The sequence below is a fragment of the Agelaius phoeniceus genome, chromosome 4 (genome assembly GCF_051311805.1).
Source record: "Agelaius phoeniceus isolate bAgePho1 chromosome 4, bAgePho1.hap1, whole genome shotgun sequence".
Taxonomy (NCBI): Eukaryota; Metazoa; Chordata; class Aves; order Passeriformes; family Icteridae; genus Agelaius; species Agelaius phoeniceus.
The window spans coordinates 12,813,595-12,829,834 of NC_135268.1; the positions used below are offsets into that span (position 1 = coordinate 12,813,595).

Consider the following 16,240-nt stretch of genomic DNA (forward strand, 5'->3'; position numbering starts at 1 on the left):
ATGCATCCAGGTAAGAGGATTTTGTCTAGAATTCCTACCCCAGCTCTCCCTGCACACACACACCGCTGCAGTTTTATCTCCCCATCACTTCCCTATATTCACATTCCCTCTGCCTGGAAGCCCAAAAGGTGGCGAGTTCACTTTGGAATCCAAGGAGCTTCAGATGAAAAAGTGTTACTCATGGAAGCAACAAAATATCCACAGCGCAGGGAAGTGAGACTTGCAGGGAACTGAGACTTGCAGGGGATCGCTTTCTGCTTCCCCCATTCCCCGTGGAACATCAGCATGGAATCCTCATCACGGATTCATTGCAGAATATTGTCCTTTTAGTTTTAAAAACGGCTCCATGAGCGGCAGGGCCGATCCGTGTCCCAGGATGCTTCCATCTCTTTGGAATGCCGGCGGCACCATCTGCTGGGAGCAGAAGGAAGGACAGGATGCGAAATAAACTCGAGGAGCGCTCATGGAACTGTCCATGGAACTCCAAAACGGTTTGGTTTGGACCTCAAGGATCATCCAGTCCCACCTCGGAGCCTGTTCAGGGCACGCTGCTGTCCATCGGCCCCTGATTGCAGATGGATATGGAAGGGATGGAGGTGTTCAGGGAATGCTGGTTGTTTTTCCCTGTGCTGGCTAATCTGGTAATTAAAAAGACTAATTGACCTCTTCCAACAGGGAAACATGTAAGCAAGAGGTGCCAAAAAAATTGGAGTTCCTGTGAAATGAAACCTGCATGTATCTGACTTAAAATCCCTCTGGATGGTCACTGGTTTGACTTCCACAGATTGCTCACACTGCCCAGGTATATCCAGTTCTGCTGTCAATGCTTTTGTCCGTGGCATAATTTCTATTTTTTCCTTGCAAAGAGCATCTGGGTGATAGAGGGGCATGGAGAGGAAAGGAAGGGGAGCAACTCCCGGGGTGCAAATGCTCCCAGTCCCACTCTGCACACTTGAGCCCACCCTGCAGCCCGGGTCTGCCCCACTCTGCCCCCGGCTCCTGCCGTGTCTCACCAGTCTGGGGTTTGCCCCGAACCCCCAAACGCAGGATTTGGGCTCTCTGATTTTAAATACAGGATTTGGGCTCTCTGGTCAAAGCCTTAAAATGTCTGGATGAGCCCCCACTTGCACTCCCCAAACAGGGCTGGAGTTTGTTTCACAGCCCTGAGACTGCCTGGGTGGGGTTGGCTCCAAGTGCCAGCAACACGGGACTTGCCTCATTTCTGAGCCAAAGAAAATGCCTGATTTATTTATTAAAGGACCCTAAAACTGGCCAAATGAGCCTGGTACCCCCCAAACCCAGGCCTCAGTCCCTGTTTTGAGGACATGAAGGTGCCTGGCCCAGGCTCACCATGGGGGGCCCCATTCTGATCCCCAAAACCCCACACAACTCAGGCCTCTTCTTTCCCAGCTGGGTCTGGAGCTTCCAATCACTGGAAATGGGGCCGGAAACAGGGAATTTGGTCCCTGAACTCCCCCTGTGATGTCAAGACAGGCTGGAGAGCCAGGGGTGTTGGGACATGAGATAAAGAGGAGGACGGAGCCCATCCAGGGTACCCCAGCACCCACAAACACCCCAAGGACCCCAGAGTCCTACTCTTCCTGCTGCTCCCTGCCCAGCCCCAGTGCCAGGGATTGCAGGAGAGGAGCCTGACCACTGCCAGCCTTCTCCCAAACCACATCCATGGGCCGTGCCAGCACCCTGCATGGCTGGGCATGGCAGGAGACGGGCACCAGAGAGCAAAGGGCAGAGACCAGCCAGCATCAGCGTGTTTACTTCCTGCTGCACAGCAAGCCACACCCACCCTACAGACACACCCTCCAGGCACCCGTCTAGCAGTAAGGCACTTTTGCAAACACGTGAAACATTTTTGCCACCATCCCCGGGGTGTCGGTGCCCGCAGGCTCAGCGCAGCGTCACCAGCTCCTCGGCAGAAGTGGGATGAATGGCAACGGTGTTGTCCAGGTCGGCCTTGGTGGCCCCCATTTTTATGGCAACGGCAAAGCCCTGCAGCATTTCGTCACAGCCCAGCCCTTGCATGTGCAATCCCACCACCTTTGGAGGAGAAATGAGAGGCCAGGTGGGATCCAGGCTTGGGGAGCTGGATGCCAGCCCAAGAGCTGACCACACGGGGACACGAGGACAGCCAGCCATGGTCCCCAACAGCCCCCACTCACCTTCTCCTCCTTGCCAGTGCACACCAGCTTCATGACACACTTCACCTTCCTCTGGGTGACAGCGTGGTACAGGGGAGTGAAGGATGTGTTGTAGATCTTCACCTTGTCCTTCCCATGTATGGCCACAGCCTCCTCTGCAGCAGAAGCCACGGAACAGGCATCAGAGGGATGCACATGGAACATTCAAAAAGAGTAGTCAAAGCCCTTTGGTCAAGGCTCATTTGCTGGACATCAAAGCATCTCAAGCATGCAAACAGCAGCTCTGAGGCAGTGTCCCCAGCCTCTGTGCCCCCACCTTCAGTGAGCCCCACGGTGCCGATGGGTGGGTGGCTGAAGACGACCGTGGGGATGTTCTCGTAGTCCAGCCGGGAATCCTGCCTGCCCTCGAAGAGCCTGTGGGCCAGCTTCCTGCCAGCTGCAATGGCCACTGCAGGGACAGGGAGGGACAGGGACCCTGAGCCACGTGGCACCACAGAGCTGAGCAGGGGAGGGGGCAGGGCTGCAGTACCTGGGGTGAGGAGGGCTCTCCCACACACATCCCCAACGGCGTAGATCCCTCTCCTGGTGGTGTTCTGGTATTCATCCACCACCACGTGGCCCTTGGCATCCACCCGCACACCCTGCCATGGCAAACAGCAGACACATATGCTCCAGCAGGGATGGGAGGGCTCGTGGGGCCCCTGTGACAGCCTCTGGAGACCCAATGGAACCCCAAATCTCACCACTCGCTCCAGGCCCAGCCCATCAGAGCTGGGCTCCCGCCCCACGGCCCACAGCAGGCAGTCCACATCCCGAATCACCGCCTCTGTCGGCTTGTGGCCAGGTGCCACTGAGGCCACTGTCACATCCAGCAGCCCACACGGAGACTTGGTGACCCTCTTGACCTAAGGGCAGCAGGAGAAGGTGCAGATGGCTTTTGCCTTGCAACAAGAGACAGCAGCCATGCTGCAGAAGCAGGGATGTCACTAAAATCACGGCTCAGCAAGCAGCACCCAAAAGGGCAGCTTTCCCCCAGCCCTGCCTCTGCAGGAGGGATGGAACAAGGCACAGGGCTGCTCTGTGTCTCCCACCTGTGTGTGCTTCCAGACATCCACCCCGGTGTTCTCCAGCTCCTGGGTGCAGTTGGAGCTGATCAGGGAGTCAAAGGTTCGCAGCACCTGGGCAAGGACCCCCCCCAACCCTGTCAGGCGAGGGTCTGCAGGCAAAGGCACCACCTGGCAGCCCCTCCACCGGCATTTCCCTGCCCCTGGAACCCAAGAGATTTAGGGTGCTTGTGGTTAACAAACTTCTCTGTTTATTTTTCCATTATTTTCTTTTTCTTTCTTCCTCTTCTCAAGTTGTGACTTGAAATAAAGCTCGAGGGGATGGATGTGGTGACACGCACGGCTGCAGAAACACAGGGCTCCTGGGTGGGTGCTGCTAAAACACGTCCCCTCCACCCTCTGCATGGCTCCCACACCACCATCCCCTGCATCACTACTCCCGTGCCAACTGAGACCCTCCTTCACCAGGAACTGACAGCCAGAAACCTCTCTGGCCACCAGGGCTGGGGTGTGGCAGCAGGGCGGAAAGCACAGCTGGGGACAGGGGGTGGCACTACCTTGTCGTGGCGGATGAGCAGCGAGGACTTGGAGCCCAGCGTGGAGAGGATCCCCACCATCTCCACCGCGATGTAGCCGGCCCCGACGACGACGCTGCGCCTGCGGGGAAATGACAATGCCCTGTGCATTGCCACCTGGAGATGGCGCCGGTGGCTGCGGGGTATAGATCCCGCTTTACCTGGGCAGCTCCTCCAGGTCGAAGAAGCCGTCACTGGTCATCCCCAGGCTGGCACCTGCAAAGCAGAGATACTTTGGCACCCTTCAGCTGTCCCCCTTCTCTCCCAAAGCCTGCTTTGCTTGGGCAGACCTCTCCCCAGCCTGGGAGCCCGGGGGATTTCATCAGGCTCACCAGGAATTTCGCTGTCGGAAGGGACAGCTGGGCGCCCTCCCGTGGCTATAAGGATGTGAGGAGCCGTGTACTTTTTCCCGTTCACTTCGATGGTTGGCTCGGGATCAGCGGTGAACTTGCCATAGCCCCGGATGATGTCAATGTGAGCCTTAGGGGTTACAGTTACGGGGTTAACAGCGGCATGAGGAGACAACTAATGGAGCCAGGGTTTCCACAGTCAGAGGACACCCATTAGGGCTGGAAATGTGGCCAAAAATCCATCACGTCTGCCACTAGGATTGCAGGATAAACACATCCCACACTCACCTTCTTCACATTGTTCTCGTAGATGTCATTGAGGCGCTGCACATATGCGTCTCGCTTCTCCTTGATGGTTCTGGAACAGAGCAGGGAATGCCATCACTGCCAGCAGGTGAAGCTCAGAGCTCAGGGTAGAACCTTGCACTCTGTGCCATGCTCCAGTTCACAGGGTGGTGATCAAACTTCTGATGACCTCAGAAGTCTTTTCCAACCATGATTCTGTGAACTCAACCGCTCTGGCAAAGCAGCTCCCTGTGACCCTTTCCCCACCAAAGCAAGATTTCTGTGCCTGCCTTCCCTGTGTTTGTCTTTCCCAGAGTCTTTTCCCAGAGCCAGGTTGGCTCCCTGTTCTCCAAAACACAGCTACCCCTGTAAGAAGCTCTGCACAGCCCACAGGAGCCTGGAAGCAGGCAGGGACCCCTGGGAAGTGGACAGTGGGATGCTCCCTGTGGGACACTCACTGCAAGATGCTGATTCCCAACTGGTTCCCATTCTTACCTCCAGTTGAACTTGACACCCGCAGTTTCAAAGCCATAGTCAGCGTGGTCATGGACAAACTCTGCGTGCACCGCCGTGTTCCACATCACCTGCCCACGCAAACCCCAGGTTGGCTCAGGAGCACTGCTGGCACTCTGGGAAAACCCCTGCCTGATTCCTCATCTCTGCCCACAGCGCCCACGGCATCCCGATAGCTCAACAGCCTCCGAGGCCCTGCTTCCTCCCCACACCCTGTGCCAGCACCTCCCTAAAATTTGGCAGGCACCCACAGCAGACCCAGCCCACGCCACCGGAGCCAGTGGCAGAACAGCCTCACCTTCTTTGGCACACATCCAACATTGACCTGGAGGGAATAAGAACAAGTCTCAGTGTCAAGGCCCAGTTTTCCCAAGGCAGTGCTCCAGAGAGCATTCCACATCCCAGCTCTCTGCTCAGGAAAACAAAGGCAGGATTAGGGGAAAAAGAGGGGTGTAACCACCCTGGGAGGCTCAAGGTCTTGCGGTTTGCCCGTTTTCCTTCACTTCCTTGAAAGAGAATACAGAAGGTGGGGCCTTCAAACACAAGGGGTTTTTTTCCATTCAGAATGTAAAAATTATTTACTAGCAGAAGGGTGTTTGCCATCGTTTTCCTGCACTTCTGGGAATATGGTAATTTTCCCAGCAGAATGCATTTAGGGCATAAAATTAGAGCCTGTCCCTCACTTGCTTGAGGAACCAGTTTGTTTTTTGGCTCGTTACCAGCTCGCCCTGCTCTGGAGTTCTGCTTTACCACCTTGCAGTTGTGCTACACAGATCCAGGATCCATCGGCATCCTGCAAATGGCTTGGAAACTGCCGGGAAGAAGCTGGTGGAGATGGGGGATTGGAATCCGTCCTGCTTCAGCCTGGCAAGGCAGGTCCTTTCACAACATCCGGACACCGGAAGGGCGATTCCTCCTCTCCCACCTCCCGCACCGCGACCCTCCCGGGGGTTCTGCCACCATCCCAGTCACCGGGGTCAGCGAGAGGGCACCGGCCCCGCGTCGCTCGTCCCCTTCCGCGTCCCTCCCCCACCCCCAAGAGACTCACGCAGGTGCCACCGAGGCGCTGCGGCTCCACCAGCGCAACCCGGGCGCCGAGCTCGGCCGCCCGGCGGGCCCCCGCCAGCCCCCCGGAGCCGCCGCCCAGCACCAGCAGCTCGTAGGCGGCCGCCGCCATCGCTCCAGGCTCGGTCTGGCCCCGCTGCCCCGCCCCGGGACCGCCCCCGGTGCCGCCCCGGTCCCGCCCGGCTCTGCACGACACCACGTGTTGGGGCTGACAACGGCGAGTTTATTGGTTCAGGTACAGCGAGGAGGATTGCAAGCACTTCCAGGACAAATATACAGAGGGGAAGGGGGGGGGGAATAACAAAAGAGAAAACAAAATAAACAAAATACCCCAAAACAATTAAAAAAAAAAAAAAGGGCAGGATCAGCACAGAATGGGAATAGAGCTAAAAAGGGAACACTTTTATCTGGGTTATGACAACGTACTCCCAAGCAGGAATAATTTCCTTTCTCCAGTTAAGTTGAGCGGTCTTTCCAATAAAATAAAGAGTGGGGGTGAAGTTAGTGTGCACTTCCCTGGAAAACAAACTCTAATTCATGCCAGTTAAACACTAGAACTAAAAATGTACAAAGAAGCGTCAGAGGAGATGAGTGTTGTTAGAGTGTTACCTTTTCCTCTCTGAACAGTCCAGAAGGAAAACAATGACTACAAATACAGCAGGCAAACTGACTTTCGGGCTGATGGGCATGGGACAGAGAGAGTGTCATAAGGAATTCAGTCTCAAGTTGTGCTAAATGCTCTTCGTCCTCTGTATGGCACATTTTGGTCCATGATGGGGATTTGAGTTGAGACGAACCCTGATTTCTTACAGAAACGTGTAAATATTGTTGCTCTTTTAAAATGCCAGGTGTACTTCCTTCTACAAAGGTTGGGAGAGGTTTATAGGAAGTAGTCTGGGGTACGACGGGTAACATGAGGCTCTCCACGACGAGGTGCTGGGTCAAACTGGAGGCTGCAGGAAACAAAAAGGGATCATTTACCCTCCTCCACAAGTCACTTTCCACTGCCATGATAAACACCAGGCTTGTTCTCCTGCTGCTAGCACACATAAAACATTCCAAGCCCCAAACAAGAGTTAAAACTCAGAGTGACCCAGCAGCCCGTCACCACTTTCTCAGGGGAGCAGCTGAAAGCACAATTCAGACCCTCTCCCCCATCTTACCAAAGATGAAAACAAATAGATAAATCCACGTGTTTTTACTCTCTCCATCAAGCTTAGGCAATAAAGAGATTGAAGTGCAAAAGCTCCAACTCTCCAGACAGCCAGGAAGAAAAGCTTCTAGGAGCTTAACTCACTGCTTACTTTAAGGCAGAGCACACATTAATTCCAGAGTGGTCTGAGCTGGCTTTTCATGGAAGAACCCCTTTGGGAATGATCAGCCATTCTTCACAGAGTGGCTAGAAGGAGAGCCCAGCCCAAGGCAGCATACTCACAAGGAATATTTTAAAGTGTCATCTAGTTCCATGATAGCAGCCTGGTTCCCACAGCGGTAGCAGTAATTGGGGGCACTGAAGATGGTCACCACATTCCGGTCGTGGCACCAGTTATAACCCTGCCAGGGACAGAGAGGGAAAAACAAAAGGTCTCTCTTAAACCTCAGCCCCTCCGAAGTTCCTCTTCAGGCCTGAAACTCTCTGAGGCACTTGTGAAACTACAGATTTCCTGAAGTATTTCCAACTGACTTAGTTCCATTTCAAAATAGGTGCTTTACCACAAGAAGCAGCAGCAGGTACCTGGCAAAACCAGCTTCAAGCAGCCTACAGGAGATCATCCCCTCCTCACTCGTAAATTATGGACTGCACCACTAAAAAGCCTTGGGATTTTTAGGGATGCCTTCAGCTTTCCTCCACCACAAGTGACAATTTGCCTGCTGAATGCCACTGACTTCTGACACACAGTTCTGCTTAAGGGATCTACCTGCACTAGATTTTAAAAAGGCATCTGCTCCATTGACCCACCTGGCATTCTTCCAGCAAGACATCCAAGAATAGCCTGTTGAGAGCCAAAAATGGCATAATCCCTGTCACATCTGACTGCTGAGCACTATGGGACAGGCTGTTGGATGTAGCAGCAGTCAGAGCAAGAACAAACCAGCATGGAAAAAGATTATTCCTGCCACAAACAGGGCGTGACACGGCCGCTCTGGCAATTTACTTGGAGGGGGCAATTTGCTTGGAAAGGCCAGAACATCCCCTTATTTAGGCTGCAGGTCAAAGCATGTCACTTTATGTTGTTGTTTCCATGTGATTAAAGCCTCTCTTTGGTACTGACCTGTGCAAAAGGTGCCAACAAACCTGTGAGTGGAAGGTGTCCCAGAGTAGACCCCGTGGGCCCCTGTGTTGGTAGCCCTGGCTAGCAGTGCTTGCCCTACCTCCATGACCAGCTGGTGAGCGCGGGAGACCAGTGTGAGACCATTGGCGTGGTTGAAGGTTTCCGAAATGTCCTGCCCGAAGGTGTAGCCAGCACCACGTGGGGAAATGCCCCAGCCGCCGCGGTCATCCGGGTCCGACCACAACAGATCACACATCGGACCCTGGGAAGATTAGGAGCTCTCGGTTAGAACACTGGCAAGGTGCTTAAACACGTTTTATTTACAGCAGCAAGACTGCCAGCACGTCCTCCTCAGTGCAAGGCATGTGAGGAGTTTACTGAGCACACATCTGTGAGCCCTAGCCACTCCCAACAAAACTTCCAGCTGCCCCCGGAGCTCCAAGCGTGGATTTCAGTCCAGATTTCAGGCCCCAGGAAGCTGCAACAAGGTGCAACACCACACGAGGGAGGCTGGGCTGGCTGGGGAAGAAGGATGGTGATACAATGTGGCTTCACATGGCGGTTGTCAGTTCACAACCACCTCTGTGAGGAGGCTGAAGATAGTAAACACCCTCCCTCCCCTGCCAAATCCTGCTCTTTGAGTCAGACTGAAAGCCCAAAACTCCCACGATTCTGGGGAAAACAGCTGTGAAACCCCCACAGCTCTCCTTATGTAGGCTGCTGTAATCAAAGCACACTGACTTATGTGTGTTTTGCCCAAATGTTCATCTGCTCTAGCTCCTGGAAAGGCCATAATCCATGTGTAACCACGTGTCTAAATGGACTGCAATGTGAGAAAACATTTGCATTTTCCACCAACAGATATTTAAGTTTCTGAATTCTGTTACCTCGTGTGGAACTTCCTGCAGGCGGTCCAGAGCCCTGATATGATCCAGTGTATCTATGGATGGAGAGAGGCCACCATGGAGGCAGAATATCTGTTCCAGAAAGAAAAGAGCAATCCATTAAGTGGGAGCAATGACCTCCAAAACAGCTGGGTCTAACTCTGTTAACACTCATTCCCAACGCCAGCCATCTCACCCTGGGATCACAAGTTACAGAAGCTTGTCTGGGACTGTTTCTCTGGATGTCAGACAACACAGCTGGCAGAAAGGAAGGGAGGGAGGGAGGCTTTTCCTCACGCCAGACTCACCTGGCCGTCTACTAGAGCTGTGAGAGGCAGGTAATCAAACAGGTCTGTGAAGTACTTCCAGACGTTGGCGTTGCCGTACTTGCGCAGGCACTCGTCGTAGAAGCCGTACACCTGGGTGATTTGCCTGCTCTCGTGGTTGCCCCTCAGGATCGTGATGCGCTCTGGGTACCGCACCTGGGGGCGGACAGAACCTCCCTTAGCAGAGGCATGGAAACAAGGAGTGATGGAATATCACCCACAGCAGCCCAGCACTCTGCTCCTAGTACGGATCCATTTACACCCGTCATGCCCGAGCCAACGGCAGCGTCACCGGGAGGAGAAAATGGCTCCCAGCTCCCAGGTCTTATCCCCAGTTTCCCAAGCCGTACCTTCAGCGCCACCAGCAGAGTCACTGTCTCCACTGAGTAATAGCCTCTGTCCACATAGTCTCCCATGAACAGGTAGTTTGTGTCTGGAGACTTGCCACCGATCCTGAAGAGCTCCATGAGGTCGTGGAACTGCCCGTGGACATCCCCGCAGACGGTGACAGGGCAGCGTACCTCTTGCACATTGGACTCCTTGGTAAGGATTTCCTTAGCCTGGGAAGGAAAGCACGTTTAGGACACAAAGGGAGGAAGCAGGTGATGTTATTCTGCTGCATTCCCACAGGAAACCTGGTTTCATCCCCACAGCCCAAGATGACCACTGGAAAAAGTTTGGTGGGTGAGCACAGACAAGGGGTGCTTCCCAAATCCCAGTGCAGGGGGATGAGCAGATTTACTACAGCAAGGCCAGATTTCCTTGCCCAGGGCACATTTTGCCCACCAAAATTCCAATCCTCTTCCAAGCACAACACTTCAGCAACTTCTAAAGGCGGGTCACACACAACTGGAAAGCAAAGATAGAGGCAATTGGAACATATGGAGCCACAACCAGCTTCCCTGGCTGTACCCAGCTGGCAACAAAACCACCACAGATGGAGGGATGGCATCCCTGGATTTAGTCATCTCTTCTTCCACACCCAGCAGTTCCTCTGCTAATTACAACCATGCCATGTAGCCTATCTGCACCACCTCATTATCCTTATCAAATACCAGGTTTGTTGTGCTGCCTGCAGCTCACTGACTGATGCTGATCAGCGCTCCTGGCACATCTGAGGCACAGGGAACACCCACAGGTTGGCTCCATCTGATCCAAACAAAAGGGCTGGAAGATCACCAGCACTGAGCAGTCACAGGCAGGTGATGATCTGGGTATTCCCTGCCATATTCCTTAGCTCAGGATGAGCTAAGGCTCACCCTGTGCTGCCAGAAGGGAGCTGCTTCCCAAGGATACCCTCTGAGGATGCCTGCATTCCCATTCCAATGTTTGCTGCCATGCCTCTCTTCAGAAAAACATGTATTTGGAAGGAATAACTAGACCCCAAGCAGTTTGGACAGTTTGGACTGCATCCAGCACACTCTCTGCACAGAACCTAACCTGAGGGATCCTTAAAGTCACCTCCTGCCCGTGGACTTGCTGAGATGGGCTGTGCCTGGAACTGCTGAACATGTTGTATGTGAGTGCAGTAGTAGCACTCAAATTCTGCTCACATGTCTTTAAAAGCATTTACAGCGCCTTCGGAGAGCTTCCACCCTCTGGGAGAGACAAATATAAACCCACAAAACAGCTGCTCCCTGTGCTCTGGCTGCTGCACAAAGCAACAGGCAGGGGTTTGTTCCAAGCTGGAGCTCAGCAGGGCTCCTTTTTCACAGGAACAGGGCAAACAGGCTCCCTTCAAACCTACCCCAGGAAGGGGGGCCAGCCCACAAACTGAAATGTCAGTGCTAGGAGAACCCAGAAGTTTCCCCTGATGAGGAAGGAGGAGCTGGCAGGTGACAGGAGTGGCTCCTTGTGCTGCCAAGCAGCTGTTCCTCTGCACCCATTTTAGCTCACCCTGTGGGCAGGACACTCATGGGTGCACGTGGACACATCCAGGCCATCATTTGAACTCTGCAGAGCTGGTTTACATCAGGCTGGGGAGCCCCAGTTTGCCCTCATGCGATCATTTTCTAAAGCAGAACAAGACTCTCAAAATGCTCAGCATCAATAAAATCACCCCAAAAGGCAATGACTAATTGCCTGCAGTGTGAACACTGAAATCAAGTGACTTAAAATAAAAAGCACTATTACAAAGCAAAAATAAAAACCTCTGATGCAAGCAGGCTGCCTGGCATCATCAGCACTCACTTAATCCAGGAGGCTAATAAATAACTATGATTTAGAAGTCAAAATTTAGCTACCTTTGTTGCAGAAAACAGTGACTAATGGTATCAGCTTCCTGTGCATCTGTCCCACTTGCGCTGGATAAAAACCATATCCAGGTCAGGATAAAAAGCAGCAGCTTTTAGGTGTTTTTATTAAATAAACCTTCCTTGTATTAAATAAACCCAACCAATGGCTGCCTGTCTGTGCTCAGAGAGCCTCTGAGGAGCAGCCCATTTGCTGGCTGTGAGCTTGCCCATCACCTCAACTCCTTGGGTGCTTCTCAAGAGCCTTGGAGAGAGGAAAAACTCCATTCCTTCTGGAAGATTCATTCCCTCAGCTTGGTCTGACCCATAGAGGCTCGTTCTCTGGGAATCCAAAGCCAGGCATGGAGTTTGGGATCAAAATTCACCTGAACCTTGACCCCACCAATGTCCACAGTCCAAACTACTGTACCACCAAGAGGGCTGAGGATATTGAACCTCAGGGAGCTTGGCTGGAAGGAGAACCAGCCCAGTGGGATGGGAGCCAGAGGGATGGCAGGGATGGAGCTGTCTCACCCTTCAGGAATGAGGCAGCAGGGGACACCCAGAGCCTCTGCCAAGGCGCCCAGGTGCTCCCAGAGGCTCCTGAACCAGCACCACCAACAGAGAGACAAAACATTGCCAGGCACGACACAGCACAACACTGGGAATTGCCTGCAACGGGACTGTGTCCCCTCTTACACATCCCAAGAACCAGGAGAGGAGAGAGAAGCTGCAAGGAGAGGGATGGCAATGGATGGCTGCTTGTTTAACTCAGGAGACATCCTTTTCCCTGCCTTCTTCCATAGCCCATTTCATCATCTTGGTGAAAAACCTGGATTAAGCAGGATGGCTCTCAATTCCCTCACCTGTGTGCTCCAGCAGTGACCAGAATTAATCCTTCTATCAGCCTCTGAATTTCTGCAGGGTTTGAGCTAATTTCCATTTTGAACACCAACAGAATGGGAACAATGTTATCACAGTGAGGAACAGCACCTCCCTCACCTGCTTGAGCCACAGGGGGCAGATCAGCTCCCTAATGAGGTTACCACCGGGCAGGTGAGGACAGAACATCACTTCCACAGCTGCAAATTTCAACAACTTTTAAGAGTACACAGTCACTAGGCACACCTCCATTGTGTCCAATTCTTCCCTCATCACTGCCCACTATGCCAGTACTTAAACCAAGAATGACCCACACAAATAACACTGAGATTTTTCTGGATTTTTTTTCCCCCACTTCGTTTTGATTTTTTGTTTTAGTACTCAGTTCACCCACACACTGAAACCTGAGGCAAAAGGCACTACTGTGCTGGGCCTCTCTGAAATCAGCCCCAAACACAAGAGTGCTAGAAAGTGTTCTCGAGAAGAGGATTTCTCCAAATATAATTTCAAGGAAACCAACTAAACCAGCTTTGTGGCAGGGCTGCACACCCAGAGGTTTTTGTAAGCTCCTCTCCTGGGTGACACAACCACTCCCCAAAACTTAAACAAGCCAAGTCAGTGTGGGGCACAGTGTTTCCTTCATGCTCCAGTCATTTCCATCAGTTTCCAGCAGCCTGGAAGAACGAGGTGCTGTGACAGATGACACACCTCCCTGTCACCTGCCTCCTGAAGGACAAACACCCTCCCCACCTCCAGCTGAGCTCTCCCACCCAGCTTCTCCCTATTTCCTGTGTGTCCAGACACAATCTGCTTCCCAAAACACAGCAGCCACTACTCCAGCTTCCCGAACAGCCACAGCTCCCTCACAACTGAGGGAGCTCTGGAGAAAGAGTCACAAAACAGACAGTCCCAGCATAGGACTGAAAATTTGAAAAAGAAGGGAAGGAGACAGAAGCTGTCTGGGGGTTAGGGAGTGCTAGGATCGCCGCTGGAAGAACATGGCAAGTAAAATCTTCCCTTGGTCACAGACTGAAATGTTGAGAGACTACTCAGACAACACCCAGCACAGGTCTGTGGACCTTTCTCCTGATGGAAAAAAAAAGGCTTTTCCCATTCCCCAATAAACAAACCCGAGCACAGTTTGCCAAGGCCTGTCCAGAACAGCAGAGTGTCCTTTATCCAGCCATTCCTCTTTCTGTTTTGGTCCCCTCAGCGGGCGGGGAGTCTCTCTGGGTCTCACCTCTGCTTCCCGAGGTCCCACCTCGAAGCCAGTGGGTTTCCTCACTGACTGGGGGTTGATTTTTCAGCGCGGGGCTCCTCCATGTTGTGCGGCACACCGGGTACCCCACCGGAACCACCCCGGTGTCCCCGCGCTGGATACTCCGGAGACACCGACCTGGCCACGCCATGTCCAATCGCACAGAAACCGCTCCAGGCATCCAAAGGCGGATATTTCACAGGCACCATCCCGCTCACCCCAAATCCACCGGCACCAGCCGCTTTCCCAGTGCCGATATCCCGCCAGGCGCATCCCCGCCTCCCAAAACCCGATATCCCGCGGGCACCACCCGCTCTCCCCAGGCCCGGTGTTCCACAGGCAGCACGCCGCCCCCCAGAGCCCGATACGCCCCGGCCGCAAGCCCGTCTGCCAACGCCGGACACACCGCGGGCCCCGTCCCGCCCCGCCAACGTCCGGGCCCCGCACTCACCTTCTCGCACAGGCTGCGAACCTGGCTCTCGCTCAGCTGCCGGCACTCGTTCAGCTGCTCGATCCACTGGTCCAGCTCCTTGGCGAAGCCCTTCTCCTCCATGGCGAGGGGGGCCGGGCGGGCCCCCCGAGGCCCGGGCCCGCCTGTGGGTGCCGGCGGCGGCCGGGGACGCGCGGCCCGCTCGGGTCTGCTCCGCTCCGCGTAATGGCGGCGCCCCCCGCCTGCCGCGGCTGCTGCGCAATTCCGGCCACGCCCACGGCCGCGCGCGCCGCTCGCCGACGCTTCCGGCGCGCTGAGTTGGCCTCAGAGCCACGCCCCTCCCGCTGGTCCCGCCCCTCCGCTTGGCCACGCCCTCCCTCTCCTCACGGCTGCGTGAGGCTATGGCGGCTGCGCTCGGCCAAGGAAAAAGGAATAAACTGTTTCCTTCTCTCTAAGGAAAAAGGATAACCTCACACGCGTTTGCGCCCGCTGTGCGTGTCGAGTCGCAAGCATTGGCAGCAGGGCTTGGGAATGTAACAATCCCTGTCTGCCCCTCAATGAATGCGCGGTGTTCATTCCTTTCGCCATATTCCCGTGAAATACTGTGGGGCAATAATCACGACTGGAGGGTTTTTTTTTTCATCACGTGTACGATGATGTGCCAAATATGATACATGATCAATAAATACAAGCAGTAAAAATTAATATATTTGCTTACAATCTGGCACTCTAGTCACCTTGCCCTCAGCTTTAAAGTGTGACAGACCTGCCCGAATTCCTACCTAGTACTGTTTATTTCTCTCCTTTGAACTCGTTCTGCTGTCTCCCCTGTAGCCAAATGGAGCAGCAATATCATGACAGAAATGCAACAACTGAGGGTGTGACACTGCCACAATCTGGAGTGTCCACACAGCAAGAACTGGGATTTTGGGAGACCCCTGAGGGGAAATTTCCCTGGGATTTTTAGCAGGATAAGGTAGATCAAGTCCATGAGGTGTGTTTGTTCATGTCAGATGGGAAGGCTGAGCTTTGCTGAGGAGCTGCTCAGGGTGTCCCACCAGGAACACTCATGCTGGTCACAGTTCCCTTCATCTCCACTGAGTAGAACAGACAGATTTAAGGAATTCACCCTGAACTGAGGGGAAAAATGAAAGGATTCACAACATCACATCCCTGAAGTGAATTTTCTAACTAAAAACACAGCTAGCAAAATAAAAGAGAGCAATTTACATAAAACACAACTTTGTGGCTACTGTTATGGATGACAATTGCTCGCCAGTCCAGTTCCCAGGAAAGATAGCTGCCAGAAACTGTCCACACTCCTCTGGATTTTGATTTGTTTTCCAGAAGATCATTTCTGACCATATTGCCCATGTTTGTGACACTGAAGCAGAGAACAGCCGTGGGATAAGACAAACCCAGCCTTGTGGCAGGGAACAATAAATCTTCCCAGTCCAGAGCATACAGGAAAGCAGTGCCCCCAGTAAAAATCACCCCTGGCTTGTCCAAAATGACCCAAAAAAGGGCCTCCTGAGCCTCAGGAGGTCAGCCTTAAACCAAATGCTGAGCCACTTTTATCCCATCTTTCAGTTTCTGGAGGTTTCCTCGTTATTTAACTTGAGGAAACAAAGCCCACATGGATGTGCATGCTGTGTTGCTAAGTTTCTATTTACTGATTCCTTGCCACCATTAAAATGTTTAATAGGGGAAGCTTAAATGGAAAGATGCAGCTGAGATATTTCTCTTGGCTCCCTGTCAGGAATAAAGAGGTTTTGAGGTATCGATCCTATGGCAGGTCCTCAGCAAAGCTCTGGCAAAACCTCACAGCCTGAGCCAGGAGCATCCCCAGAGCAACAGGACGTGGTTTCCTGGAAAGAGGGAGCTCGTGGGATCAGCTGGGGATTTTCCTGCAAAGGAGTGGCAGGGATGGAGCCTGCAGAGTCTCCCA

The 16,240-nt window shown here is 53.4% G+C and overlaps 2 protein-coding genes across 7 annotated transcripts; both read right to left on the reverse strand.

The window, feature by feature from the left end:
• Positions 1 to 297: 297 nt before the first annotated feature.
• GSR (glutathione-disulfide reductase) lies at positions 298 to 6,132 on the reverse strand. Of its 6 annotated transcripts, none has more exons than XM_077176848.1 (13): positions 5,992 to 6,132; positions 5,242 to 5,268; positions 4,926 to 5,014; positions 4,434 to 4,503; positions 4,128 to 4,275; positions 3,957 to 4,011; positions 3,778 to 3,877; positions 3,248 to 3,334; positions 2,900 to 3,061; positions 2,686 to 2,797; positions 2,473 to 2,604; positions 2,178 to 2,311; positions 298 to 411 (listed from the first exon to the last, which is right to left on the reverse strand). In XM_077176848.1, exons 1-13 carry the CDS (start codon positions 6,118 to 6,120, stop codon positions 298 to 300), a joined length of 1,359 nt encoding a protein of 452 aa, XP_077032963.1. In that variant the 5' UTR covers positions 6,121 to 6,132. The 6 variants fall into 6 exon arrangements, with proteins under 6 accessions (XP_077032963.1, XP_054488996.1, XP_077032964.1 ...); XM_054633021.2 differs by lacking the exon at positions 298 to 411 and adding an exon at positions 1,759 to 2,055; XM_077176849.1 differs by lacking the exons at positions 298 to 411; positions 5,992 to 6,132 and adding exons at positions 1,759 to 2,055; positions 5,697 to 5,916.
• A 78-nt stretch (positions 6,133 to 6,210) lies between these two features.
• PPP2CB (protein phosphatase 2 catalytic subunit beta) lies at positions 6,211 to 14,567 on the reverse strand. The gene is made up of 7 exons (XM_054633026.2): positions 14,314 to 14,567; positions 9,842 to 10,051; positions 9,474 to 9,647; positions 9,169 to 9,258; positions 8,382 to 8,543; positions 7,444 to 7,562; positions 6,211 to 6,961 (listed from the first exon to the last, which is right to left on the reverse strand). Exons 1-7 carry the CDS (start codon positions 14,413 to 14,415, stop codon positions 6,889 to 6,891), a joined length of 930 nt encoding a protein of 309 aa, XP_054489001.1. The 5' UTR covers positions 14,416 to 14,567; the 3' UTR covers positions 6,211 to 6,888.
• Between the last annotated feature and the right edge of the window lie 1,673 nt (positions 14,568 to 16,240).

Bases quoted from the DNA above. Each gene is read 5' to 3' on its own strand.
- GSR (XM_054633017.2), bottom strand. From the start codon at position 6,120: ATGGCGGCGGCCGCCTACGAGCTGCTGGTGCTGGGCGGCGGCTCCGGG. The intron at 5,269-5,991 runs GTGAGTCTCTTG...TATTCCCTCCAG, and splicing joins AGCGCCTCGGTGGCACCTGC to GTCAATGTTGGATGTGTGCC. The intron at 4,012-4,127 runs GTGAGCCTGATG...TCTGCTTTGCAG, and splicing joins TTCCGACAGCGAAATTCCTG to GTGCCAGCCTGGGGATGACC.
- PPP2CB (XM_054633026.2), bottom strand. From the start codon at position 14,415: ATGGAGGAGAAGGGCTTCGCCAAGGAGCTGGACCAGTGGATCGAGCAG. The intron at 10,052-14,313 runs GTGAGTGCGGGG...TTTCCTTCCCAG, and splicing joins TTCGCAGCCTGTGCGAGAAG to GCTAAGGAAATCCTTACCAA. The intron at 8,544-9,168 runs GTAACAGAATTC...TAATCTTCCCAG, and splicing joins TGCAGGAAGTTCCACACGAG to GGTCCGATGTGTGATCTGTT.